Genomic DNA, 26,314 nt, shown 5'->3' on the forward strand with positions numbered 1-26,314 from the left:
GGCAGTAGATAGGTTTTTATGATGACAGGCAGGTAGGACGCCNNGGCGTCCTACCTGCCTGTCATCACAAAAACCTATCTACTTCACGGGGCGCATGGTGCCCCCCGCGCAAGTTTTGCATCGATTGCGAAGGAAGTGTTGCACGCTCCTAGGGGGTAGTACCGTGAAGTTTAGTTGGTGCATGAGGCTTTTAACCTCAGGCAAGGGACTGATATTAGTAAAGCTCCAAACAAAAATGCTTTGGGGAGACGTAGCTAAGGAGGCCCGCCGCTTCCGAGGCTCAGGAACTTCAACTGGACCAGCAAACCGGGGAAGAGAGGACCTGTGAGAAGGTAATGGATGCCACGGCTCGTACAAAGCAAAAGGGACCTCGCTTCACTCCGACGAGTGAGGATCTGACCACTCAAGTATATCAACTGATAGCAGCCCAAACAGTGTAGATTTTGGTGCGGTACCAGGTAGTGAAGAGTCATAACTTCCTTGTGTGACGTAGGTCTTCCGGACCCGCATTGCTTCTACGTTTCTGTAGCAGTTGCCCGTAAGACAAACAAAAGCTTACATCAGCACGAGAGAAAGGATATCTAGCTGAGCTAACAACAGTTGAGAACTGTCTTTCGCCGAGACTTCTGGTGACTCCTGGAGTGACTAGAAGGCCAACGAAAGTCAACCTCCTGTTGAAATTACGGTCAATCAACCAATGAAACAACAGCAGAAAACCCGGCACGGGAGAGAAGGCGCCGAGCCGAGAAGAGACACCGCAGAGGGGATGACACCACTGCGTGTCGACTACAATGAAAAATTTTAACTCAACGTCAACACAACTGGAGAAGCACCAAAGAAGAATTTTGCTTTCATCGTCATACTAGGCTCGTGTGTCTACATTTTTCTCCACCGGCACTACCGCTGCCACTCTTCTTCATACTCCCATTGGGAGATGCACTAGGCAACAACGAATAGCTGCTACTAAGAATCCTGGCCCGCTGGTTGCCGCTTTCAGACGTCTGCACATGAGCACATCATACACGTGTAGGTTGTTGGAAACCGGACACCAGACAGGGTGCGGGTGATCACTTCGGGGTTCGAAGAAGCTCAGGTGTCTCCTCCCACTCTCGCTACCAGCAAAAACAAACGCCATCATTGCAGCCTGGTAATGTAGGCATGAGTTCGCCTGACCAGAAGAAAATGAATTCTTAGAGTGGATACACATACATCAGCAATCGTATGTAAGCTTGTGTAAATACCGCACCAGCTAAGCAGACAGGCCTGCAGAACGTACACAGGCCCTCTGGGCACGTGCTGAGTCTCTGAAAAGGCGTTGCGGAAGGGACGCTCGGGGGCACCTGTACGTCGTCATGCTCAAATACGTAGTCAGTCCGTTCGTGGTATCAGCTGCTGTTGAGACTTTTTGTAGTTATCGGACCTTCTTTGAAACCTTCATCGTCTATTGCCTCTTCCGCCCCGAAGAGAGTTCCCGTTCAACTACCTCTTAAGGGGTCCGTCGCCCCTGCTCTGCCAATGAGTTTCTTGGAAGCCTCGCCATATACAGCCACTCCTCCGAAACAATCATGGAACATCAGACGTCTTTTGGTGTCGTTGGATTCTTCAAAAGTAATCACGATGTGAGTGGCTTTCGCACCCGCACTTCTTTCTACCGTTCATCTTTCTATGTCAATAGGTTTCATAATTAAGAAAAAAAGAAAAACCTGGTCTAGACAGCGCTAGGTTGGCAAGAGAGGTTCTTTTTCTTCTTCTTGGGACCTCTCCTGGTTATTTCCGGAGTCCGAGGGATGCCCAACACCCAGCAACCTTGCAAGGAGTCCCCCCGACTCCCTTCTCTTTGCTAAACTCTCGCTCCCGCGAGTTTTCTGAGATGGCCCCGATGGAGGATACGTCGCCCGCCCGAATGAGGACACCGTTGGTGCACCAGCCAGACTTTCGTGGAGTTGATAGTATGCAGCGGTTCCCTCAAAGAATCGCGTGAAATTGTACACATGCAAAGCTAGCGGTAAGTGTACGAACACGGCGAGCACCACAGCTGTGTAGGCGAGGGCTCGGATGGCCAGACGAAGTTGCTGGGTGTCCGCCGTATAATATGAGCTGAAGTTTATCGCAGAGAGGACAGCAAGAACTGGGGAGCAGAGGCAGTTGTAGACGATAATACGATTACTTACAGAAATAATGGAAACCACCCAGTCGTTGCGACGCCGAGGGTGGCGAATATCTGTGAGGGGAACCATACACAGAAGGAGAAATAGCTGAAGCAAAATGAGAAGGGTAAGGCCTACAAAGGCTAAGACCCAGAGCAGACCCTTGGAGAAAGAGTATAGGTCCACCGTCAGGTCAGGAATGATTATGTTATGGGGAGTCGACGATGACGACATCGACAAGAAGGAAGCCGCCGTGGCAGAGGCTGCTGACTGGGACAACACTGTAGGACTGGGAAGATGTGATGCCGGAGGACTAGGAAACACGGAATATGATGCGGAAATGGTTGAAGTGCCAGAACCAGAGAAAGGCATCGAAGCTAGAGAAGACGCTGAGACAACAGAAGGCGAAGACAATGCATGCGGAGTCTGAGCCGACGAAGCCGGGCCGGGCCTCGACTTCGCTCTAGACACGTTAGGCCAAGGTACTGGTGAAGCCAGATTTGGCGACATTGAGGAAGAAGAGAGAGCCGAGCCGAGAGATGCCACCTTATCCGTCAAAACGCCTGACAGGACAAAGTGACGGTGGGATAGCGAGTCGGGTGACGGTCTCCCGTCTTTGAAGTAGTGAAGGGAGACAGGAGTCATAGGTGCTCTCTCGTGTATCCCGAGTTCGAGAAAAGAAGCATTTTCTTCTGGCCCTGGAAATGTCTCGAAACTCGACGGTCCCGGCCCGGCAGTCTGCCCACGTGATGTGGGTTCCTCCGTTAAATAGACGGGGCTGAATACTGGATGAGAAGCTGGGGAAGCGCCTGTTGGTGGAGAGTGGACCGGGTAGACATGAGGATACTTGTGTCTAACGAACAGCATGAGAACAACTGTATACAGATTCGCGACCAAGGCGGCGACACCGAACACTGTTACCAGATGCCCTTGGCGGACCAGCCTGCGCTCAAAATGTTTGTCAAAAGGTGGGCAGCACACCTCGGTAGCAACCCAGTCACAGAAATTAAGACAACGCTCGGTACACGATAAGGTGTTTCTTGAAGAACCGGCAGCGGAGGACGAAACTGGTACCGGTGAAATGTTAAGACGGGGGACTCCATTCGCCGGGTTTCCGGCGGACACCTGCATCACGCTGCCATCGGAACCCGGACGGGACATACATGGAGAGCCTGATTCTGCTCGGGTCAGTGTACCCGATCTGCCAGGAAGTGACCCTTGGTGCGAAATATGACGGGAGATCCCCGAACTCGCCATTCTGCTGAGTCAAGTTTGCCCACACGGCCGAGAAGACAACTTGAAATATCCAGCTGAATCGGAAGGGAGGACACTACGACGTTGCGGAGACTCCCGAACGAAAATGCGGATGCAAGAGAAATTCCTGCGGGGGATACACTTGAGAGTAACCAACGACGAATGGAATACATTGAAACCGCCGAAGACGTGTCGATGGTTTGTGCGATAATGCAAGGCACCCTGCGGCATGCCGGCAGTGGCAAAACAAGTCGGGGCAGACGATTCGTCGCAGGGGAAACGGGACTGTGTATGCTTTGTCCATGCTTTTCATCGGCAAACGGACACGCGAGAGAAGCCCTCCATGCTACCTTAATTTGTTCTTTGCATGTAACGAAACGACAATCATTGGGAGGAAAATGCAGACAGGACAGTTCACTCACATGGTCGCTAGACTCCCGTGCAGAGACAAACGCGGGAAGAAGAGGAAATGAGCAGTGGAGCAAACTCGCAATTCTCTTTGCGATGTACGTCCAGGATAGTGCTTGTCAAATTGAGAATCTGTTGGATATGCCGCTGACTGGCTTGGCCGCTCACGTTTTGCCCTCCAGTAGGGCTGGCTGCCGTGTCGAGGCATCCAGCTGTAGTGGTGGCCGCGTGCATCACGCTCGTCAGATCGATTAGCGGCCTATCAATGCCTCCCGGGCCGAGTCCGGTGGTAGTCCCGCGCTCACAAAGTTGTCCAGGTACCCCTGAATTCTTCCGGTAAGGATATCGTGGTTTTCAGATGCCATCCGCGTGGTGTGATGAGACCGTGCATCTAGAACGGGGGAGACCGTGAAGCGCTCAGCCCTCCAGCCAAGCAGCCCCGTTGCTCGCATGTGTGTCACCGCTGCCAAAAGTCTCGCGCAGTGGTCCCGGAAGCGGGCACCATCGCGACCTGTTGCTCTGGCAGCTTTTACCGCCCTGTGGACGTCGATTCCTGGAATACTTACGCCGCTGTGGAACGATCGATAACCGCAAAGTATCTCCGTCTGTTGGTTACTTCCCATGGGGAGAAAAAGAAGATGTTTAGCCCGAAAGGTGGCGTCTACGAAAACATCTCCAGTTAGGGATGGCGCCTTCTGCAGTCACTGGGTTCCACCGCTTTTTCCGGCTACTGTTGCTCTAGCCTGTCTGGCTGACTGGGTGTACCGGCAGCTTACGCTTCGTTCCAAAGATGTACAGAAACGTCCCAGTTCTCGAGAGTCGACGGTTCGTGGCCCGCGCTGCAGGGTTGCGTGGCTGTCTGAGGTGAAGGCTACTCAGTTTGAAACGCCTTCGCCATTCAGACACGTGGTGCCGCGTTTTGGTAGTACAAGTCAGCAGAGTCCGGACACGAGGTGATCTGACAATATAAGCCTCCACTAAACCCGGAGGGTCAACTTTGGAGGAGAGCACACCCGCGAAACCTGAATGACCTTTTGTGCTCGTCAACGTCTTTGGGTGCTTATCTCTCTCAGCCACTGTCGGCCGCCCTACGCGGATGGCACGTGCTAGCTCTCTTTCTCGAGAGCGCCGGAACTTACCATACACTACGTAGCACAGTGGTTGCCCGGTAATCAAAGGAAACTGGTAAAATGATATGGAAGAGCAGTGTCTGTCCCGACACCCCGCAAGCAAACGAGCAAAGGCATTGTCTGGAGCTCATTCAGAAGCGTCTGTGGTCCCGTCCGCTTGCGGATGGGTCGAACCGTAGCACGCGAGTCTTCACTGGCAAATCGGTTTTCTTGTAACACAGAGCCGAAGGCCGTAGCGTTCTCTGTCGGCCGGGCTCCGGCGCAGGCAGTCCAACGTACAGACGTCAGCGCGTTACTCGAAAACGTGGAGCTGTCTCTACTTGTCTACCAGTTGCCCGCGTTCGAAGCAGGCTTTGATTGGCTACAGTGTTCCAGTGTCCAGACATTGACTTTGTTCGTAAGCTACGGGTTTTCCTCTAAAAGACGCTCCCTCCAGTGGTGCGGCCTCGAAACGGTACTGTCCCGTTCATCGAATCCCGTAGTTCGCTGTGTCCATCTAGAAGTCGAACATGCTCCGGTTTCCGCGTCTATCCCTCATGGTCCTGGTAGCTTTGGCACATTCGGTCTGTCGTATCCCGAACAGCATGGCCGCCGGGCCAGATTGACTAGCCACAGATCTCAAGCCTCCCTTGTCCCGGCATAAGCAAAAGTTCTCTTGACGACGTGTGGGTAAGGCCCTGAGGAGAGTTTGGCAGCATCTTCTTTTCTTCCCCTCTGCAACACCGGCTGTTACCGTGGTCAGGTGCACGACTTGTATACGTACTGTTGCCTTGTCATGAATTATCTCTACATGCCCGCGCTCCGTGCAAGCCGCTGGAATGCCGGTCAGTTCAGAGCTCATAATCTCTCTGTCATTGTGAACAGGGGCTGCGAAAGGCGCTGAGGGACACAGCGGAAGTCGTACCGGGCTGAACTTGCAGGTTTTCGGTTCAGTGGGTGAGCCGTCGTTGCTGCTTGCAGCCTACCTGCTTCGTCGGGCTTTGTCAGGGCCGGATTCCAGCAAAAAAGAAAGCCCGGAGTCCGTCAGCTGGCGAGCCCCAGCTGAAACTAGGGACAGGGCCTCGACCGACGGAGATGAGCAAGCAAGCAAACACTCTCCGTCGGCGCCAATCTACGACTGTGACTGCGGTCTCAGGACGCTTGTTGGATCGGGGCTGACACGTAGCGGGCTTCACTTCCACGGAGAAGTAACAGACCGTAAAGCTGTGTCTTGCCTGTTTCGAAAGGGTCAAAATTCCTGTGCGGAGTGGCTTGAGTGCCGTTGCAGGTAGATCCGGGCTAATATCGATAGCCGAAGTGTGGCTCACGGCCCTCACAGTTGCTTATTGGTGTGTGGAAACACTTGAGCGGCGAAGTCTAGGAGTGCCTCAGCTTTCGAGGTCTGCGGGATAACAAGCCATTCAATTTTCACAACGCCCAAATCAGTCTAAGCACCAGAAGCGCGGCGCGACCCCGGACTCTGTTTGGTTAGGACCGGAGAGCATGCCACAACCGGTTTCCTCCGGATCAGTCGGAATTGGACTGGCCAGGTTCAGAAAACCAAAGGGCAGAGGCGGTTTCGTCCCTCTTCCGTTGGCAAGCGGCCCAGCGGGAGAGCGTTTTTGCGATTCTCCTGTGGGGTGTTAAGTGGGGCTGCAGCTGCACAGTGTGCTTACTTTCTTCTTCTTTCTTTTCACGAGCAACAGACTGAGACACGGTGCATGCGGGAGACAAGCTGCTAGCTGCCCGATATGGACTTGCCGCCGATCGTTCCCCTTTGACAAGAGCTCCGCAGGAAAATCGAGTGCCCGCCCAGTCCAACGGTAGGCGGCCTCCGTCCCTGTCTGAACGCCCGGGCCAGGCACGAAGCGGATTCTTGTGTACAGACCTTGACTCGTGCTCCGCTGGCTAGAGCGAAATGAGGATGGACAGAAAAGGGCCCACAATCGCAGAGTGGCTAAGGGAAGTACAGTCGGGGTCACGGATCGAAAGGGCTATGTATTGGAGATTACGTTCGTGGTGTGCTGCGTCGCGAACCTAAAGAGGGTCTTTTCTACATTTTCAGCTAGAGAAGAGAAGAAACTCGTGCTACAGCGGGGGCAGGGCACCAGTCTGACTTTTTGGCATCTAGCGGGCGCGGCCACCTCTCGGCTCTGCTGCCCGGCCACGGACCGGCTCCCCCCAAGGGTCGGAAGCAGAGTGCATTGTCCTCCGGGACGTTCAGTACTCTTTGACGGCTCCATATCTTGTGGTCCTCGGACTCGAGCCATTCACGTTCGTTTTGACAGCAACTGGCCACGTTGGTGCCACTTCACCAGCCACACGTGGTCCAGCTCGGCGAGTTGGCACAGCGGTCCAGACGTATCGCTCTGGCAGCCCAGCCGGATTCAGATGTGATCCATTTCGTTGTATTTTCGTCACCCGCGTGTCTCAATGGAGGTACCGAGTTCTCGGAACTGCCCGGGGACAGACTGCATTGGGTGGAATGCCACACGCTTCAATGGAGCGGCTTCGTGGGCAGGAAACAGCAGCTTCACGGACGGCTTGACAGCCGTGACGGAACTACCAACCAGCATCTCAGACGCGTTTTTCATAAACGATGAAGGAGAAACCGAGGATTTTGTGGAGGGGATGAAACAGGGGCAGTCGAATATCCTCGTAGCTGTACGCGTAAGGCCACTCCTACCGAAGGAGGTCCAGGCCGGCTGCCGGCAGATCGTCCGCGTGTTGGACAACCGAGTCGTGCTGTTGTTGGATCCGGGGCCGAGCAGCCAGGATGATGTGTTGCGTCTCAAGCGTAGTCGAGAGAAACGATACGCTTTCGACTATGCTTTTGACGAACAGACAGACCAACGCTGCGTGTACGCGAACACGACTAAATTCCTTATTGACGGGGTAATACAAGGATACAACGCCACAGCCTTTGCCTATGGAGCAACAGGAGCGGGAAAGACACACACAATGCTGGGCTCCTACCAGGAGCCGGGAGTTATGGTATACACTCTGAAAGATTTGTTTGCTCGCATCGAAGAGCAGGCGGAGAACAAGGACTTCACAGTGAAGTGTTCGTTTTTTGAGATCTACAATGAAAACGTTCGAGATCTGTTAGACGCGCGCAACGACAACTGTGATATCAGGGAGGATCCCTGCAAAGGCATATCAATTGCTGGAATTCGAGAGATCCACGTCCAGACGGCTGCAGAAATCCTGGATCTTCTTCAGACTGGCAACAAGAACAGAACGCAGGAGGCGACAGATGCGAACCTGACAAGCAGCCGCAGCCATGCTGCCCTGCAGGTGTGGACAACTCCTGTATAGGAGCTGCTGACATTTCTATTGCGTGCGACCAACACTGTACGCCTACATCCAAACTTTCTCTTTTACCCATCTGACGCCGCGCAACGGTACCACCACTTGAGAGACCAGACCGTGCTGGCAAAGCCAGTATAGCGCCCCTTCATGTGTGAATTCCATACGGAAGAAAGAGGGCTGCTTAATGCTTTCGTAAGCAACCGGAAAGGCCTCTCCTGCCAGACGCCTTCGTGTAGTAGCATCTCTCGCGGTGCAGCAAGAGTTGGTTACGGTGGTGTCTTCAGGTGACGGTGACCGAAACGGATCGAGTACAAGGCATCTCTGCCAGATTTACGACAGGAAAGCTCTCCATGGTGGACCTGGCAGGGAGCGAACGGGCTTCTCAAACAAATAATAGTGGCATGCGAATGGTAGAAGGTGCGTGCAGCGGTAATTACCACGGCAGCTGTGCCCTGAGCAGAGAAAAGCGGCGCAAAGCTCAGATTCCGTGTATGTTGCTCGAGCCATAGCTACACGCTGCGCTTTTCACGTACACACGTGCAATTGAGCACAGCAGTTCGGCAGAAGGAAAGCATGCTTTTCGAACAGCACCACGTCATCGTCGCGATTTCGTTCGGGGGCACTCTTTGTCATTTAGCTTCGGCACGTCCGGCCAGAGCAGCTCTGCCCAAAAGACTCGACTGGTGTGCAACCCCACGATGGGATCTCAGTTTCCGTAGTCGATGCCGTCAAGTGACACTCGCCCTGGCGACAGCGAAGAAAAACTGGACACACAATGCTGGAGCGACACGACTACTTTCGTCGTCCCCCTTTTAGGAATTTTCAGTGGGCCTTGAGCCTGCATCTTGTGCGCGAACCTCACTCTTTCAAATAACTGGTGGCTGAAGGGCTCAACGAGGAGATAGCTGCTCTGCACTGTTATAACGTAGGTGCCAATATCAACCGGTCGCTCCTCGCTTTGGGCAACGTCATCAACGCTCTGTCCGACAAGCGCCGAGCGTCACGGAATAATTTCGTTCCGTACCGGGACAGCAAGTTGACCCGCTTGTTGAAAGACTCGCTTGGGGGTAGCTGCCGGACCGTCATGATAGCCAACGTCTCCCCGTGTCACACGCAGTTCGAGGACACGCACAACACGTTGAAATATGCAAACAGAGCGAAGAGCGTTAAGACCGTGGCGAAGCGCAACATTCTAAATGTCAAGTATCATCTGGAAAAATACAATCACATCATTGAAGGACTGCAAGCTGAGGTGAATGTACTGAGAGCGAAATTGGCGTCCGCGGCGGTCCCTGCACCCAATCGGGTAAGGCATGGCCGTGGCGGCGGGTTAGCCGGCCTTTTGTTGCCCAGCATAGCGCAAGCACGAGGGACGTATTCCGTCCATCAACGCTCATGAAGTGTGCACGGGCACTCTTCCGGCATTGACGACCTCTCTTCTGCAACAGGCACCCAGGCGTCAGCGCTACGGATAAACTTCATGAGGTCACCAGGCTGCGGGCACTTGCTGAAAGCTCAACTCCCACGAGTTTACTCTGATGGACACTCCCTTTCAGGCGGCGCCGGCCGAGAAGCCTACCACTCGACTGCACGATATTGTGGAGGTGAGCGCGGGGACTCGGATGCCCACCCGGCATCGCTGGCTTCGATACAGGTTGGCACCGGAGCCTAGACATCCTGCGATGGCGCCCTCACGGAGCGGCCGTTGTTCGCTTTGCAGCTCACGAGAATGTGGTCTCTTTCAGCGTAAAAGCGTGTTTTACAGGTGCGTCAGTAGGCATCGCTCTGTTTAGTTCGCGCACCGATTTGCTGTCACTTTCGCGCTGTGAACTCGACTATAAAGAATTTACAGGAACGAGTACAACTACGCAAAGCCATTGTGGCCGTGGAAGAAGATCTTCAGGCCGTTAGAGAGACGAATCAGAACTCTGCCCCGCTTCGACGCGAGGCGCTGGTTCAGGAGAAGGCAGCACTCAGCCAGGTACGGTGAGTTACATAAAGTTTCCGACTTGACGTTTTTTAGGAAATGCTAGATGAACACGCTTCCATTTGCACTTTGTCCAGGCAGCCCTAGAGGCATAATGCTTTCCTTCTGCTCCTGCAGAAAAAAGAAAGACTAGAAAATGTCCTCCAAGGAAACCTTACGGCCTATCAGAAGCTCCAGCAAGACGTACTCGAAGCCGCCCCTCCCCAGGACGACCTGCATGCTCTTGTCCGTCTCGTCAAGCAGATGGATAGTCTTCTCCAAAGCAATAACCAGCTGCAGGTTAGCTCGGTTTCAGATACTAGACTGTCGTCAGCCACTGCTGTCCAGTCCCTGTCGAATCATGATTATCACATTCACGGTATTTCCGGTGTGGCGTCGGACGACGCGGCAGCCGTGTCTGCTGGTGGCTGTGAAGAGTTTGAAGTGACCAGCCCTTTGGACCACGGTGCACCGCTGAAAAGCGGCTTCCAATGAACGTTCCCTTGCTACCTCTACGACAGTAAGAATGAAGGTATTCATGTGCACCTTGTCACCTGTTCGGTGTAGCGGGCAAATGCCCAGCTGTACCAGGAGTTGGAACTGCAGCAGAGGACGATACAACAACTGCAACAGACATATGGACACGGAAGAACTGCAGCCGGTTATGAAGCGGCTTCAGTGCACACGCATGCGCCTTCGCCAGATCGGCGAAGTGATATGGATTCCCAGTTTAGCACAACTCCTCTTGGAATGTTCTCGGAATCAAGGACAGAGAGCAGATCATCAGTCCGGAGTGGCTTGGACCTTCCGAGGCAAGTAAACGGTCCAAGGAGTTCTGCTCGGGCGACGCCACAAATCCTCCCGCACGGGCAGAACGCTGCCCAGGTCAGTCCCATAAGTACGATGAACAGGCTAGATAGATGGATAGACAGATAGATAGATAGACATATGCCCCGGTGGGCGACCACGTGTCTCTGAGATACTGTTACAAATCTAGTCTTTTGAGCTTGTCACCGTCTTGTACTTCTGACACCTGCGGTAACAGTGTGTGTCCTCTACTCTGCTTCCCGGTAGGATGCTTACGCCGTCTCCTCGAGGAGAGCGATAAGGCTCAAAGAGCCGAATCCAAGCTTCCCGCACGCGCTGAACCACTCAGTAGTCGACCCGTTCCAGCCCGGCAGCAGTCCAGCAATCCTACAGCCCCTACCTTCATCTGGTGCACTTTCCCCCACTCCGAACAGAAACGCTCCAGGCTTCGAGGAACGATCTCCGCCTCCCGACCCTCTTTTTTTCACTCCACGCTCCCAGCCCATCTGCACATCAGTGTCGTGCCAACGGTCGACACAGCCGCCGCTCCCGTTCACCAGTCTGCCTCAAGCTCCGGTGTCTATTGCGCCTTCGACTCCTACGCACAACTGCAGTCCCTCAGAGGCCCGGCAGCGCGAGCAACCGGCTCAGTTTACCACTCTGCAAAGTGCTCGGGGATCCCCTGCTTTCGCCCCGGATCCGAAGTCTGGCGGCCCGCCGAAGCACTGCGGGGCAGCAAGCACTCCTTCGCCAAGCGAGGCCGTGCTGCAGCAATCACTTGCGTCGCACCCCAGTCAGCTCACAGAGGGTGGGACCTACTCCTCAAGTGCTTTGCCTAGAGATCGTTTGCAGTCAGGTTACTACGTATCCCGGGAGTGTCAGCCAGGACTAGGCTTAAGAAGCGACCCTCACAAGTCGGCACCGCTGGATATTCTCTCCAGCCTCTGTTTGGGTGACCAGGCAAGCACTGGGACAGATGGCGACAGCCGGTTGTTGCGCCGAACCTCTTCACGGGCTCTCGGCGTCTCCGATGACGTGGCCGAGGTACCGGACGAGCTCATGTCCGACGCTGCAGCTGCTGAGGTATCTAGCCCATCTCACACCTTAGCCTGCGGCGAGTTCCAAGATGATCAAGTCTGTTCGCCACCGCAGGAACTCTCTCCTCCCGCCCAGGTCCCTTCTCCTGTAGAAGCTCTCCCGAGCCTCAGACCTCGCGCAGCCGATATCGACTGCAGTCCAAACGGAAGTGCCCGCAAGCACGGGATAGCAGGTAGTACAGCCCATAGTTGTTCGGACAGCCTCACAGGGCGAGCAAGACGCAGTCCGGCACATGAGCATGGCTATAATAATCCAAGAGGGTCCTTACGCGATACTCAGTGTGACAGACATTCCGCCACCTCGAGCCACCAAAGCAAGATCGATGCCAGAGCCCCTTCATTAGCTGGAGCAATTGGACTGGATGTGCGCATGTTCCGGTCGCACTTCGGATTCAAAGGGACTGAAGGATCAAACACTTCGGATGTCCCGAGATCTGACGGCTAGACTGGAAAATCCATCAGATTTCGCGAAGGCGACCGGATCGGCAGATTGGCGATTTGCAGATGCTTTCGAGGGGGCAGCTCCCCGCAGCTGCTGAAGAAGTCTCAGCCGCCATAGCAACTAAACGGCGGTGTGCTGTGTGAAGGCTTATGAGTAACCGCGGGACAAAGTCCCCAGAACTGTAAACTTGGCTCCGTCTCTGCTCTCGAACAAAGTTGTCAATAAGTCCGTGGAAGACTGAACATCACATCCCGAACGCCTCTTAGGCTGTCGCTTGGACTGTGCAGCATCGCAGAAAAGCTAGGACAGCCCAAGGATGCTGCTGTTGAGATGCGCACCTCTCTGGACGTTGAAGGTGCTGAGCTCGCAGGTACTGTATTGTTAAACACTTGCACGAGTTTGCAAGTCCTGTAATGAGGATACAGTGTGCCGCAGTTCCCAGGCGGGACTGAACCGAAGTCACAGGTTAAAAACGGCAGCCAGAGTGGCTACGCTATCACAAAATCACTCAAGGCAACTCCTGGCACGCGGAGATGATCGGGAGATTCCAAGGGACTTTCTCCGACAGAAAGCTTGAGCCGGTTTGGCTGTTGATACTGAAGCCCAACAGCGCGTTGAGAGATTCTTGATTCACCACGGCACGCGTCGCTGCTGAACCTTCTTCATTCCCCCATAGCTGAGAAAAGCAGAGAACCAAAGACAAATAGAAACATGCTTGTCCTCGAGCCCAGCAAATACCGTCTAAGCTGACTGAGCGCCAGTCACCTCATCGGCTTCTCGGCGAAAGGCTTACATTCCTAGAGCCATTTGGACAGATGCAGGGTTCATCCGGGGCAGTTCATTCAGCACTGAGCTGTCGATGACGGAGACTCGCTCAACGCCCCTGAGATCAAAGAAGCTATCGACCGTCTTCCCCATTGGAATGGTGTTCGCGTGTTCACCGGTACTTGTCATATATGACAGGGCGTACTTCGCAATATCCTTTGGCTTATAGGGTCCTGCAGCACACGCACACCAGGGGAGCTCGCGAGCCGCCAGTAACTACAGCGAAGCCGGCCGCAGTGACGGCTTCCAAGCAACTGGCTTTCCCCTCCGAGGCGGCAGAGTAAGTTAGACCGCGATTTGCCATATAGCGTTCAAAGGCATCAGCTGGCTAACAGCATCTCCGCACCAAAGTGCCCTCAACCATTTAGACGTACGAGGGAGGCGGGGCGGGAAAGTCGCGGCCCACTGCGGCGCCGTGATGCTATCGATTTCCCAGTTTGACGGAGGGGGTGGATATTGAGAACTGCCCGGAGACGGAACAGCACGGCTCGGCAGCTCCTCATCGTCTGCGAGGTGCTTCGCCTGATAGTGCTGATTTTCGTGGGTTGCAATACACCGAGCATTGCCAAACGCTACACAACAGACATCCGTCGCGGGGCAGGATTCTGAAAGGTCACCTTCGTCGTTCAAAAAGCATTCTTTCTCACATTCCTCAACGGCACGCCTGTATGCAACAGAGTCAACTGCTTGTTCTTGTAAGCGACGCTCTGTAGCGCCGGTAGTCTTTGTAGCGTGGGCAGCATAGTACTTGTCCTCCGCATTCATTAGGTGCTCCTCAAGTTGTTTCTCCAGGCGACGTGACATGAAAAAGTTGTCTCCAACTGTATCCGTTTCTGGGGCAGTGTATCCTCGGAGGTATCTCTCGTATGAGGCGAAATCAAAACCAACCTGGGAGCACACGCCGAGCACTTCGTCGGGACAAGCTCGTGCGAGCATCACAGCGCAAAGAAACGCCGTTTGGAACAAGCGCACGTCATCTCAGCAGCACTGTTCTCTGCTACAGTTCGGGCCCCCCGAGTGTCGCGCAATTCCCAGTGTCAAGAGGGAGTGGAAAGCATTACCTCTTCAAGCCTGCGCTTGATTCCCAGCTGCTCCATTTTTGCCACATCGAGGTTTTCTATCACGTGCTCCTGGTAGTCATCGAACTCGAACACATTGCTTGAGGCACCTGCGCATAAGGCCACGCCAGCCGAGGGCTTCAACTCTCACGGAGGCGAGCTCGCGTCAAACCGGAGGGCTTTTTAAACGCCCATTGGCGTCTAGTGATACCTTTATTCATGCAGCAGCTCACCGTCCTGATGCAGTTTCCGATCTGTGTTAATCTGTTTGAGAACTCGCGGGACCACATCTTCGCCAAGTCGCACTGTGCGTCGCAGACGTCTGTGGGGGACGGGCACGAGAAGTTCAAGGTGCTCCTGGATCTGTAAAGACCACGAAGAGACACACCGGGAGAGCGGTGTCGCGAAAACCTGCCAAGCCCGAACAATGCTTCCCGCGGGGCGAGCTGTGACTCCCGGCCGGGTGTTTGTACTGGGTGAGGGTATTACGCATAGCGGCATTTCATGTGTCTGGAGGCTTCCCTACGTAGTAGAAGTTCTTGGGCTTTGTCATGAAGACAGACGAGGAGCTGGCGATGGTCAGCATGATGTCTAGCATTCCATTCAAGACGCTGGCAGGGCAGGAGAGCTTGTCCTGTGTGTCAACAATATGGCTGAAAAAGACAACCATCACAAAACGCAGTTCCGAGAAAATGGTTCCAACGGCGTTACCTTACAGTTGCGTCTTCTCTGTTCCGCTTTCACCTTGGACTTCATGCACTTCGCGCACGAGCCGTCTCACCCGTGGAAGTATCTTACCGGTAGCTGTTGCTGTTGGCCATTCCTATCATTGTCGACACTCCCCGAACCGCATCAAACAAATCCTGTTCGTGCTTGAGGTAGTTGCCATTGACAAGCAACTCTCCGGTAGCGTCCAGTCTGACAGAACCGCGCGATCGCGGCTGTGCCGTGTAATAGAAGGTAGTGTAGACTTTTCTGGAGACAGCAGAAGCAAGTCCAAGATTGCCGGAGCCTTCTAGCAGCCGTGGTCGTTCACCCGAGGCCATTTCGAGCCAGCAAAGTGTGTTGTTCGTCGTTGCCGCAGATCAACTGCAGTTGACGGTGGCCGCAGATCAGAAACCTGACTAGGCTATACCCAGGCAAACGAGACAGACAGTGACGAGACGCTCTTATGGGCGACATGGTAGGCGTAAGCACTGTCAATATCATGATGAAAGGTCATACCGAAGGCACATGATTGCCGGGAAGGCAATCGCGCAGATCGGCTTGAGGAACAGCAGGCCAAACGGCGCTTTGTGTTCCGAGCAGGCCTGAAGGACCTCGAATATTGCATCCGTCACCGGATCATTGCGGTATCTCGGAGGCAAGATGAACCGCGATGCATAAACAATACCCTCGGCGATCCGGCCTCCACTGAGTTCTCCGATCGGGAGGGCCGTGCACGACAACGTGCTCTGGGAAAGCCTGCGTCCAATTAACACACACACTCGGCTCGAAGGCATTTGCTAGGCTACTGCGACTGATTCATCTAGTGACAGCTTGAGTGACTCGCGCATGCGGTTCCTGTGTCGAAACGGGGTCCAGAACGGCCTGTCAGCTTCTGCCTAGATATTCTGGAGAAGAGACATTATTCGGGTCTACACGCAATCACGAGTTACTTTCACATCACGCTGTCCTGTGTCGGCAGCTAAGCAACTGTGGAGTTGCGAAATGTCCAGAGGAAGAGGTGCAATGCGTTGTTCCTGTGTCGCGTTGCGAGCGAGTCCTCAGACGCGAGTTCAACAGCAATACTGACGCAGGGAGGTGGACTCGCTTTAGGAATTGACAAACTGCAAAAAAACTCCGCTTTGTTTGGAGACCTTACTGGTAGGCCCCGTACGGGTCACCGTGGTGGTGACGGCCTGCCTCCTCGTGCTCTTCCCGATGGTGCGGATGATGACCGTGGTGATACTCAGTATGGGGGCAGTGCGGGCCCGCGAGTCTGATTCCCGTTGCCTGGCAGACACGTCCTGGCTCCAGTGAGCCCATCCATGGCTTGAAAGGGTCCAGATACGCTGCGGAAATTTCCGGTGGAAGGTTTGGCTTTGGAGGCAGAAAGATGCGGCTATCCACCTGAGTGCTCGCGTCGTCACCGGTCTCCTTGACTTCCCGTGTGCCCAGCGGCTCATCACTCTGGTCGGAGTCGGTATCAGCGGCCATGACTTTGATTCCGGAATCAGTTTCTTCGCGATGTTTGATTCCTTCAAGGATGTGGCGCCGACCCCGCTCACCTGAGTCGTTGTCCTCTTTCTTTGACTTCCGCGCGTCCTGGCGGTCGCCCTTTCTTTTGGTGCGGAGCTCGCGAACTTCAGCAGTGTCCGTACCATCAGACATGAAGATAGCGGTTCTGGGAATAGGAATGACCTTGTCCTTGTAATGCTGACGGAACATACTGACGGGGATCACTACCCTGTCAATCAATTCTTGACCTGAATGAGAAACAAGAGCATTCGGCCGCACATGGGAGGTTTGTGCTTTAGATGCGCTGTCAACTCGAACTAGCCAGGGAGAACACACCCTTGAACAGGACCTACAGCGTGACCGCCCCGCTAATTATGAACTGCACTCCAATCCCCGCGACCACACAGGGGAATGCCACCAGCCGAGGGGATCTGAACAGNNCTGGTAACTTCCTTCCGTCAGTCTCACCAAGATCCGGAATTTCGAGAACCGGCTCCACCTTGATCTTCTTCAGTTGCGGCTTGGGGCCAACGCCTGTAATACGCAGCGCGGAGCGGTGTGGAGAGAACAGGGCCCCCTTACACTGTGACGACTGGGAGATTAAGGGGGCGGAAGCACGTGTATTCTTTCTGGCTGTGTCCCGAGCAGGCAACGGACTTCTGTGAACCCTCAGCCGCGGTCAGTAATTGCTGATCCGCGTGCTGGCTACGTGGCACGATAGTCGCTTCGCTGGTCATCGATCAGCGTCGACCGCTGCCAAACGAACCTGATCTGTAGAGAATGGCGGGGGACTGCACGGCCCCGGCACTCAGTATAATTCTGTTATTCGGATGGCGTCCGATGCAGGCGCGTCGGAACTTCTTCCCCTGGGCTAGGAAATATGGGTGCTCCCGCGGCGTCGTGTTCTCAGCAAAAAACGTCCCCTCTGGGTCAAAAAGTCTCTTAAACCAAGGCTTCCAGTCTTCAGAACCACAGGACACACAGAGGCGGCGAGACAGGGGACTACACGACTGCAGCGATGCTCTAACGAATCTTGTTTTGCATACACTCACATACTCCATAGCCTGAACCCGGGGCTTACTCGCGTAAGATGCAGGCTTCTCCGGCAAGAGATCTTTTCTGCCTTGGGGCTTTATGTCTTTATAAACGGTCGGCCGGTATACGACGCAGTTGGCACGAGGCGTGCCGGGTACCTTTTCCCACTCGACTCGCTGATACAGAACACACCGGGACAGCTGGGCGTGTTACTGAGGTTTGCGCGCCATTAGAGGAAAGGGGGACATGGCGTAGGACCGTGTGTTTTCTTACCACAACGTTGTGTCCTGATCTGACTGTCAAGTAGTGCTGACGGTCAGGTCTCAGGTACGGGCTGTGTACGAAGAAGTCTGCCGCCCTGCGTAGACCCGTGCGCCAATTGAAGAGACTTGCCGAGGCCCACATCTTCCCCATCTGCACAACCACACAGCTGCAGCTCGATGTCGGAACGGTCTCCACAGTCTCAATTTCTGTTGCTCATTTGCCGCAGACCACGGTGTGAGGGGTTGACGTACCCTAAGTGTCCACGATCTGCGCAATGGAATCCGGCCTCCCAAAGGAACGAAGCCCTTTTGTCTCATTGCTTCGGCAACAGCGACACCGAACGGCATGTCCGGAGGCATGATGTGCGCGCTGGGGTCCGGGTAGAAGAGTTGAGCAAGATGTTCACGTATGGCCTGCAGGGTAACCCGCAGAGGACGAAACTAGGCTGGCAACCAGGTGCCGCGGCCTCTCGGTGGGAACGCTATCAGCGGAGCTACAACATGAGAACACTATCAGCCAGCCAGGGGGACAGTGCCAGGTCCACGGAGACAGTCCAGCGGTCGGGCCTCGCGCGACAGAAGCTGCAGACTCACGCTCTGTAGCATCTTTTTGTCCCAGCCGGCCCCGTAGACCATGTTGAGATAATCGAAGTAGGAGGGGTCTTCCTGGATGTATGTTCCAGAGTCGGTCGTCGTGCTCCCGCCCATTACGGCCGCAACGTGCGTTCGAACGCCTTTTCTTGTTGTGAGGACCTGCGTCATGGTGGGATCGGCCTGGCCAATGCCTACAGTCACCAGCCAGAGAGGTTGAAAAACTGAGAAAGGCTGTATGCGCGGTGATGCGAAGACTGTCGTGGTGGAGGGTTCACAGCCGCGGCACTCGTAAGGGGAAGTTACCCCGACTTGAAGAAGAACGTTCACAGTAATACAGAGGCGTCCACACGGCACGTATCCTCAGAACAGCTGCACTCGGAGCCGCTTCGGAACTTCGCTGCATGTTGCCACAGATCGTGTTCAGCAACCTGAAAGCAAAGCTAAGAATTACCTGCTCCACCAATGTTCACAGCGTTGGCCACCTCCCTCCGGCTCAGACCACGCTCGAGAACAAGGACCTTGTGGCCTGCAAAAGAAATAACGAAAACGATGAAAAGCACCTACGCGTCTCTACAAGTAACCTCAAACCATACTGCTTTGAGCTACTTAGAACGTGCCCTGGAGACAACTTGCCTTGGTTTGCCAAGTAGCCGGCCAGGGGGCAGCCTGAAGCACCGCATCCAACAACGATATACTCGTAAACCTCTGGGTCCGTCGTTACCTTGTCTTCGTAGACCCGCTGCAGTGACGATTCATCGTCCTCCATGTAGTAGGGCGCAGTCGCTGAAAGGGAGTCGGCCACAGGCACACTGACTGCGTGAGAACTGCAGCGTCTGGTATTGCCTTAGTCTCGCGTAGCGTGTCTGCTGGCGGGGCCTGAAGATTAGATTCTTCGCGAGCCAGCTAAAACCTTGCTGGAAATTGCATTCTAGTGTGTCCCTCAGACGCCGAGAATGCTGCCACAGGGCACGCCTGCCAGGAGTCCGGCTGAGCCATACCTAGGCAGCGCTTTAGTCTGCCAGCAGTTTGTTTCAGTCACTTATCATCAACCGATGCCCATCCCGGACTCCGCGAAACAACCCGGGACTGTCGTGACCGTTTGGTGAACTTACGGTCGACCGGAGGGGCACCTGAAGATGGGGTTGGGAAGGAATAATCAGAGGAAGCGGACAAGTCTGCCTGGGGCGCGGAAGAAAAGACTTCTTGCATCATGTCCTGCACCTCTGAGGTCATGTAGTCTCCCATGCTTTGAAGTCTTCTGGTGTAATCACGCTCCTGGGCTGCGATCCCAGGAAACGAGAAAGTGTGCGCAAGCGAAAGCAAACAGACTGCCACGATCCCCCGCGTGAGGACAGCGCGGAGCTGTCGGTGACGCTGTCTCTGTTCCTCCATGTTGCCTTCTAGTCACTGATTGATGAGTCGATGCAGAAGGCCAACTTGCGACAGAGACCAGGCACCTCAAGAAGTGCCAACTGATGCGTGCTTCGTGAATTGAGGGAAGCGACACAGGGAAAAGCTGGAAAGATGGGAACATGGGAGCAATCAATAAAAAAGTTCGCTTTCAGGAAGAAAGGCTTCCAGAAAGTCTTGTCGTGTTCCCCCGCGTCATACTTGGTGCAGGCAAGCGAAAGAGACCTGAGAATGAAAGGAAAGAATGGCACCAAGGCAGCCCAAGATCAGGTCTACAGGCTTCAAAAACTGTGAGGCGGACACGGATCGTCAAGCGAACGGCTATATGAGGTCGTCACCAAGTTTGATGACTCCACCCACCTTGCTGCCTCCCCCGCTGTCGCAGTCAGGCGCGGCACGCAGGAGCCGGGTTCGTCCGGGAGGGGAGGCGGTACATGCTGAGAGCGAAGCCGCGCAAGGAGCTAATCTATTCCGTCATCCTCGACAGGTGCGTCCCGGCGGCCTACATTCTGTGCGTCCGCGTGTTCTCCATACCACGCAGGAAACGACCCTCAAGTGCGAATTCGCAGGCCTGACACTGTTGATTGTGGGACCAGGAGTCGCCCAAGTCCAAGGCGTCTCAGTGCTGTCGAACATCCATCCGGTCCACACCAGATGACGTCTACGTCGGCCACGCAGCGAGCCTAACCGCCGACTGTTCGGGAAAGAGTCACCGGTCGGGAACGGGGGTACGATCACCGAGTGTCCTCCTCTGTGGTCGCAGTCCCAGCAGGAAGAAGGACGGTGTGTCACTCTCGTTGTCCCGCGTTCAACAGCAGGAAGGAGCCGGCTTGGCAACATGTAGTCCGCTACTCCTAACATTCCCACAGAGGGAATTATTACCAGCGGTTGACATTTCTGGTAGCAGTTGCCTCCATCTGCGAGCGGCACGACGTCAGGAACAGAGGGTCGTCAGCGACTCCACAGTAGCGGGATTACTACTTGGAGTGAACCCCGCAGCCAAAAACCTTCGCTCGTACTCTGGCGACCTGTGTGAGGCAGCCTGTCCCCAGAATGCACACGCCGCAACACGTCTACATTCTCGGGGCAAAAGACACACTACGGAGCTAAGACTCCATTGGAAGCGCCGCCGGGCTAAGATGTAAAAGTTTGCATCGGTGTTGGGCAGCGCCAGGCAGGCACCAAGATGCTCACAGGCGGAGGCATTTCCTCCGTCGGAAAAGTGTCCTGCCCGCAACAGGCTTCGCCGCTACGTGGGGCAGATATTGGAAGTGTTGCAACTTCTCCGTGGGTGGTACGGGAGACAAACCCTGTACACGTGAAACTAGCTTAGAAACCCCTCGTCGCGCCCAGTCAGCTCACTGGCTGAGTCTGCAAACTGATGTGGATGCGGGGAGCTTCCGCTTTCCCGTACGGTACAGGAAGTCAGTCCTTTTCCTACATTTCGCCAGCAAAGCAAATGGCAGAGATTTCAGTCTGAAGTCTGGCAGTGTTGGGAGTGTAGCTGTGTGACGCAGCCACCGTTCGCCCGTTCCTCGCGGTCGAGACGGCGTAGCTTGTATCTCGTTGAGCAACGTATCGGTTGCAGTCCATGACCGATGGTTCAATGCAGCGACCAACGAACGACACCCGCGGAATGTCTCCGGCAATGTTTGAGGTGTCTTGAAGAAAAGAAAGTGTTGTGTTCGGCACCTTGAATCCGCATCCATGCATACAAGCTCAGATTTCTGCCGCAGCTAGGCAGAGGTGCCTGGCCACAGTGACAAATAAAAGCGAACGCGTGACGCCGCGGCTGACCGCCAACGGTCACGCAGCTGGCGTCGAGCGAGCCCTGTCGGGAAAAATGCCAGCGTTGGCGTCCGCCACCCCGCATGGTGCGCCTTGAGACACGCAACGCCAAACTGTTGAAAGACCTTATTCACAGCTTCAACCTGCTGATAGTTCACTTTCTCCCCACACCCTGAACCACAAAAGAGGCTGCCTGACAGAGGTCAACGCGCTGAAAATAGAACAGCGGCTAGGACAGTGAGGCGTTCGCTGGCAGCCGCACAGCCCTGGGGACGAAGGCGACCGAGCCAGACGGGGATCACCGCCGACGCGATTTTTTAACGCCTGAACCTCATGCCTGGATCACAATTGACTGAGCTTCACCTTCGCTCCGTACCTGCAACCAAGCCACAAGCCACTGTTGTGTCGCGTCTTCCTGGAGCCTGGATAGAGCCGAAAACAGATAGACGTCTGACCCAAGTGCCTGGTGTAACCGTCCTATGTTGCTACACTACGTTGCCTTACACGCCGAGTATCATCAAGGTCGCCGTAGGGTCCGTCCTGGTGATCTGATCGAGCACGGAAGCATCAATGATTGACAGTCCGTCAACGCCATAGAGGTCGAAGTTGCTATCCACCACTAGTCCCATCGGGGCTGTTCCCCAGTGCTGACCCATGCTTGTCATATGAGTAAAAGCGAAAGTTGCCGTCGCTTTCGCATCTAGAGGAGCTGAGATGGCAGGACACAAGCAAAGCCAGACAAATGAGAAGGAGGACAAACCCCTGCTAGAGATCTCTCTGCATATAACCAAGTGATACTACTGTCGGTCACTTCTTATCTGCTGGCAAACTCTGCCACTGCGAAGAGAAATGGACACTCGTAACGGGCCGTGCCAGCAAGTCTCTCTGACGCACACGGCAAGACAGGGGGGAGCGTTTCAGTCCAGCGTGCTTGGTCAAGAGGGTCATCTGCATCTTCAGAATGGTCCTCTGGCTGTGGTTCAGCCTCATATACATTCCACATGGCCTCCAGAACGAATCGTCTAGACTGTCGCATCTGCTGACCCAAGACAAGCAGACATCTCGAGTTTTGATAGAGGTGACAGCAGAGGTCCAAACGAGGGCAGGTCAGATCAATATCTCCTCCAGAAGGGTCGCAGCTCTTCTCGCAATCCTCAAATGCATCGCGCAGTCTGCTAGCCGCGTCTTGAGGCCCGCGGTCCTGCGTATTTCGTTCCCCGTCAGGCCGGTGACTGGCCTCGGATGCACCAGGCATTTGGATAGCAGCGGGTTTCCTTCCCCCTCTGCGGCCTGAACCTTTCGGTTTGAGGCGAGCTCCTTCGGCTTCAGTTACTGGCTCGACAGGCAGTTCCTCGTCAACCCGCGTCGCGGGGCTCCTGGTTGCCGTCTCAGCATGGATTCTGTATGAGTCGAGGTCGATTCCTAACTGTGGAAAAGGCGGAAGTTTAGCAGAGAAGGAGAAGAAAGAATATAGTGGTTTACACTGAAGCAGGAGCACCAAGCAGTGTCCTCAGGAAGCTGTATCCTTCTTACACTCTCCAGACGTCCTTTCATGCCCAGTTTTTCCATCATGGAGACATCGACGTTCTCGATGATGTGATCCCGGTAGTCTTCGAGCATCAGAGGACCTTCCCGGTCAGCTGAGCGAAGAAAAGTCTCGAGGCAGGTAAGCCTTAGGGGTTTTTCCTCGAGCCCGCCATCCTCCCGGCGTTCCGAAGAGATCAGAGGCGTGACGGCTAACCATCGTACAGTGGCAGTAGAGACGTCGCTGCCAGGTCATCACTATTGTAAGCTTTTGGCGCTCACCGTCGTGCTCGGGACTTCCTTTTGCTCCCGACAGCTCTACAATGCGCGGGCGCACAGCATCGCTGAGATTCACAACCCGGCGTAGGCGCCGGTGAGTTGGAGGGACAAGACCCTCGAGGTGTCTCTGCACCTGAGCGTGAACACGAAATCAGATCCCCGAATACTACTGACATTCTTTTTCGCTGCGTTAACGGCCTGATGGAAATTCAGCGGTCTCATCACCGGCGGAAGTGAAGAGCGACTTTTGATACTTGTAACTTACTGCTCCAACAGCCATGGATGAATTTACAAGGTCAGTTGCGCCGGCTATGTTGAAAAGGATGTCCAGCAACCCGTTAATAACGGTACCGGAGCATGTGGAGGGGCGGGCTTCAGTTTCAGCGTTCCTGCTAGGACACACAGGTCTGCACCGTAAAAATCAGCCATATACCAAAACGTCATAGCCCCACCAGGGCCCTTTTAGCTACCGGGGCTTAGACTGTACCTGTTCTTGTTGATGGTCGCGACCACCTCGGAAATTCCACGGACCGCGTCGAAGACATCTTGCTCAGCTGTTAGGTACGCACCATCGATGGATGGCGCGCCTGTAGTGTCAAGCGTTATTGAGCCGCGAGACGCCGGCTCAACAGAGGAGTACAGAGTAGTGTACGCGTCCCTGGTAGACACCGCAGGGAAGGGGCCGAGACCTACTATGCTGCAGTATCGCGTTCTCAGGAGACCACTACACACATGTGGTTAGCTTTGTCCATCGGACAAAGCTCGAGTGTTTTGAGCTTGTACCAAGGGTATATTTTGACCGACCCGGTCCGCATTCTCATGCAGAATAGCGGGGCGCGCTGGTTCAAGGGGCCTCTCTCTAGGGAGAGCGTGTTCTGCAATGCGGTACACGGCTGGGCGTCCCGCTTTCTCTACTCACCGCAAACACCGAATGACGGGGTACGCGAACGCACACAGTGGCCTCAGGGACTCCAGGCTGAACGGATCCTTGTTGTCGGCACAGGCTTCAAGGGTGCCAAACACCGAGTCCACTATAGGGTCGTCTCGCCACTCGGGGGGGAAAAGAGACCTTGAAGAAAGGAATATCCCTTCAGAAACACGCCAGCCCTCGAGATGCTGGACTCCAATAAGCGAGCACGACAGGTTCGATGCACCAGGGCTGCAAACCAAAGTGACAAAATGCTCCCTCCGATGGCGTCGGCGCAGCACGTGAAAAATCCTGCCTTTGTTCGTTGCAAGTAACAGTTACTAGTAGAGGCCTTCTGATCGTTCGCGTCGATAGAGCTGTTTCTTGCAAGCTAGCTGAAGGAAGAAACCACTCAAATTACCTGACCGCAACCTGCCTTCTAGCGACCAGGCACGTTCCCTGCGCAGAAAGTACGGCGACGCTCTTGCCTTCTGCGGAGACAAACTCCTACGAAGCGCTCACCTCCGCGGCGTCTCTTGACAGCCGGGGCCCACATGCTTGAATCCAGAAACGGCCGAGACGGGCGAGAACTGCGTCCCTTCGTGCAAGCTGTCATCCCAGGCCAAACTGGCCTCATCCGAATCAGCAGGAGCGACAGGAGTGGACATCTTACTTTGGGATGGGGATATCGTGAACGCAGCGGGGAGATCATCGCTCAGTGAGGAAGTGTCCTTGCCCAAGCCGCTTTCTTGGGACGACTGCTCTTCTTCCACCTTCGCAGCTATGTTAACAGACTGCGTCACACTGCCAGATTCAGCTGAAGGAGTACTGGCAGGGGGCTTGCTACCTGACGAGAGGAGATTCGCGTCTGACCCTTCGGTTGGATCCGGCTGCTGCTCCTCGAACTCAGTAGGCATTGGGACAGACTGCTTACCGCTCTCAGCCTGCGGTGTAGGCGACGATGCGGAGGGCTGACTACTCAGCAAGAAGTACTCCGTATCCAGACCGTTCTCTGAAAGTGTCTCGTCCTTAGATATTCCTGGAGCTAACGGACTGGCCTGCTTGCCACTCTCGGACTGGGCGGGCATAGACAGGGCCGGATCCTGACCATCCACCCAGAAGGGATCCGAGCCGAGGCCTTCCCCTGTAGGCAAGGACTCTCCGTCTTCCTGGGTAGCCGTAGGAACAAACGGCTTCCCACTTCCGCTCTGGGCTGGAGGCGAAGGTGTCGTTTCCGAATGGCTAAGCGAGAAGTCGCCCGTGCTTGTGTTGTCGTTCGAAGGCGTCTCGGGTTCATCTGTCTTTGCAGCCACTGGGGCATCCTGATTGCCGTTCCCGAACTTCGGCATAGATGGAGTTCTGGCGTGCTTATTATTCAGAAAAAGTGGCTTCGTGTTTGAGCCTTCGTCCACGGGAATCTTCAGGCCAACCGTTTGAAGGCCTTCAGGGCCAACCCCATCAAGCAGAGCAGTCCAACCGGCAGGAAGCTCATAACTCGGGAAGAACGGGTTGGTGCCGGAGTCGTGACCTGTTGAGGCGGGTTCTTCGTCTACCTTACCAACCATAGGCCCAGTCTGCTCGGTACTCTCAGACAGCACCTCCGCAGGGGGCAGGCTACTCGGCGACAAAAGAATGCTATCTGCCATGTCCTCTGATGACCGCTCCTCTTCGTCCGGCACGACAGAAATAGGGACAGATTGCTTGCCACTATCGAACTGTGATGTAGCTGAAGCGTGGGGGCGCTGATTACTCGGCGAGAAAGGTTGTGCTTCGGAGACGTCCTCTGAAGGCGTTTGCTCCTCGAGGATCTCAGAGGACATGGGGGCAGCCTGCTTGCCACTCGCCGACACCGATGTAGGCCCAGCTCCT

General features: G+C 54.9%; 4 protein-coding genes across 4 annotated transcripts; 1 reads left to right on the forward strand and 3 right to left on the reverse strand.

Moving 5' to 3' along the window:
* Positions 1 to 854: 854 nt before the first annotated feature.
* On the reverse strand, positions 855 to 4,110 carry CSUI_000412 (uncharacterized protein). Its single transcript, XM_068060646.1, has one exon. It carries the CDS (start codon positions 3,402 to 3,404, stop codon positions 1,719 to 1,721), a length of 1,686 nt encoding a protein of 561 aa, XP_067927368.1. The 5' UTR covers positions 3,405 to 4,110; the 3' UTR covers positions 855 to 1,718.
* Positions 4,111 to 7,357: 3,247 nt separating this feature from the next.
* Positions 7,358 to 10,691, forward strand: CSUI_000413 (kinesin motor domain-containing protein; the record flags this gene model as incomplete). The annotated part of the gene is made up of 4 exons (XM_068060647.1): positions 7,358 to 8,215; positions 8,515 to 8,647; positions 9,160 to 9,536; positions 10,335 to 10,691. Exons 1-4 carry the CDS (start codon positions 7,550 to 7,552, stop codon positions 10,689 to 10,691), a joined length of 1,533 nt encoding a protein of 510 aa, XP_067927369.1. The 5' UTR covers positions 7,358 to 7,549.
* A 2,214-nt stretch (positions 10,692 to 12,905) lies between these two features.
* CSUI_000414 (mandelonitrile lyase) lies at positions 12,906 to 20,179 on the reverse strand. The gene is made up of 18 exons (XM_068060648.1): positions 19,650 to 20,179; positions 19,144 to 19,320; positions 18,989 to 19,063; positions 18,538 to 18,728; positions 18,196 to 18,357; positions 17,954 to 18,094; positions 17,727 to 17,856; positions 17,412 to 17,606; positions 17,114 to 17,179; positions 16,290 to 16,893; positions 15,650 to 15,889; positions 15,224 to 15,400; positions 14,952 to 15,078; positions 14,659 to 14,788; positions 14,429 to 14,535; positions 13,742 to 14,255; positions 13,336 to 13,540; positions 12,906 to 13,218 (listed from the first exon to the last, which is right to left on the reverse strand). The coding sequence occupies exons 1-18, from the start codon at positions 19,927 to 19,929 to the stop codon at positions 13,173 to 13,175; spliced, it is 3,567 nt and encodes a 1,188-aa protein (XP_067927370.1). The 5' UTR covers positions 19,930 to 20,179; the 3' UTR covers positions 12,906 to 13,172.
* A 1,567-nt stretch (positions 20,180 to 21,746) lies between these two features.
* Positions 21,747 to 26,274, reverse strand: CSUI_000415 (mandelonitrile lyase). Its single transcript, XM_068060649.1, has 9 exons — positions 24,968 to 26,274; positions 24,458 to 24,697; positions 24,026 to 24,196; positions 23,804 to 23,927; positions 23,542 to 23,671; positions 23,269 to 23,375; positions 22,630 to 23,161; positions 22,240 to 22,444; positions 21,747 to 22,111 (listed from the first exon to the last, which is right to left on the reverse strand). The coding sequence occupies exons 1-9, from the start codon at positions 26,263 to 26,265 to the stop codon at positions 22,078 to 22,080; spliced, it is 2,841 nt and encodes a 946-aa protein (XP_067927371.1). The 5' UTR covers positions 26,266 to 26,274; the 3' UTR covers positions 21,747 to 22,077.
* Positions 26,275 to 26,314: the final 40 nt, after the last annotated feature.

This window comes from Cystoisospora suis (genome assembly GCF_002600585.1).
Source record: "Cystoisospora suis strain Wien I chromosome Unknown contig_174, whole genome shotgun sequence".
NCBI lineage: Eukaryota > Apicomplexa > Conoidasida > Eucoccidiorida > Sarcocystidae > Cystoisospora > Cystoisospora suis.

Excerpts from the sequence above, each read along its gene's own strand:
- CSUI_000412 (XM_068060646.1), bottom strand. The coding sequence starts at position 3,404 with ATGGCGAGTTCGGGGATCTCCCGTCATATTTCGCACCAAGGGTCACTT.
- CSUI_000414 (XM_068060648.1), bottom strand. The coding sequence starts at position 19,929 with ATGGAGGAACAGAGACAGCGTCACCGACAGCTCCGCGCTGTCCTCACG. Across the intron at positions 19,064-19,143 it reads GTCTCCAGGGCACGTTCTAA|GCCACAAGGTCCTTGTTCTC; the intron begins GTAGCTCAAAGC and ends TTTCTTTTGCAG. Across the intron at positions 14,789-14,951 it reads AGCCCAAGAACTTCTACTAC|ATCCAGGAGCACCTTGAACT; the intron begins GTAGGGAAGCCT and ends TGGTCTTTACAG.
- CSUI_000415 (XM_068060649.1), bottom strand. The coding sequence starts at position 26,265 with ATGTCCTCTGAGATCCTCGAGGAGCAAACGCCTTCAGAGGACGTCTCC. Across the intron at positions 24,197-24,457 it reads CCCGTCATTCGGTGTTTGCG|GGACGCGTACACTACTCTGT; the intron begins GTGAGTAGAGAA and ends GGTGTCTACCAG. Across the intron at positions 23,162-23,268 it reads TGAAAGGACGTCTGGAGAGT|TTAGGAATCGACCTCGACTC; the intron begins GTAAGAAGGATA and ends CCTTTTCCACAG.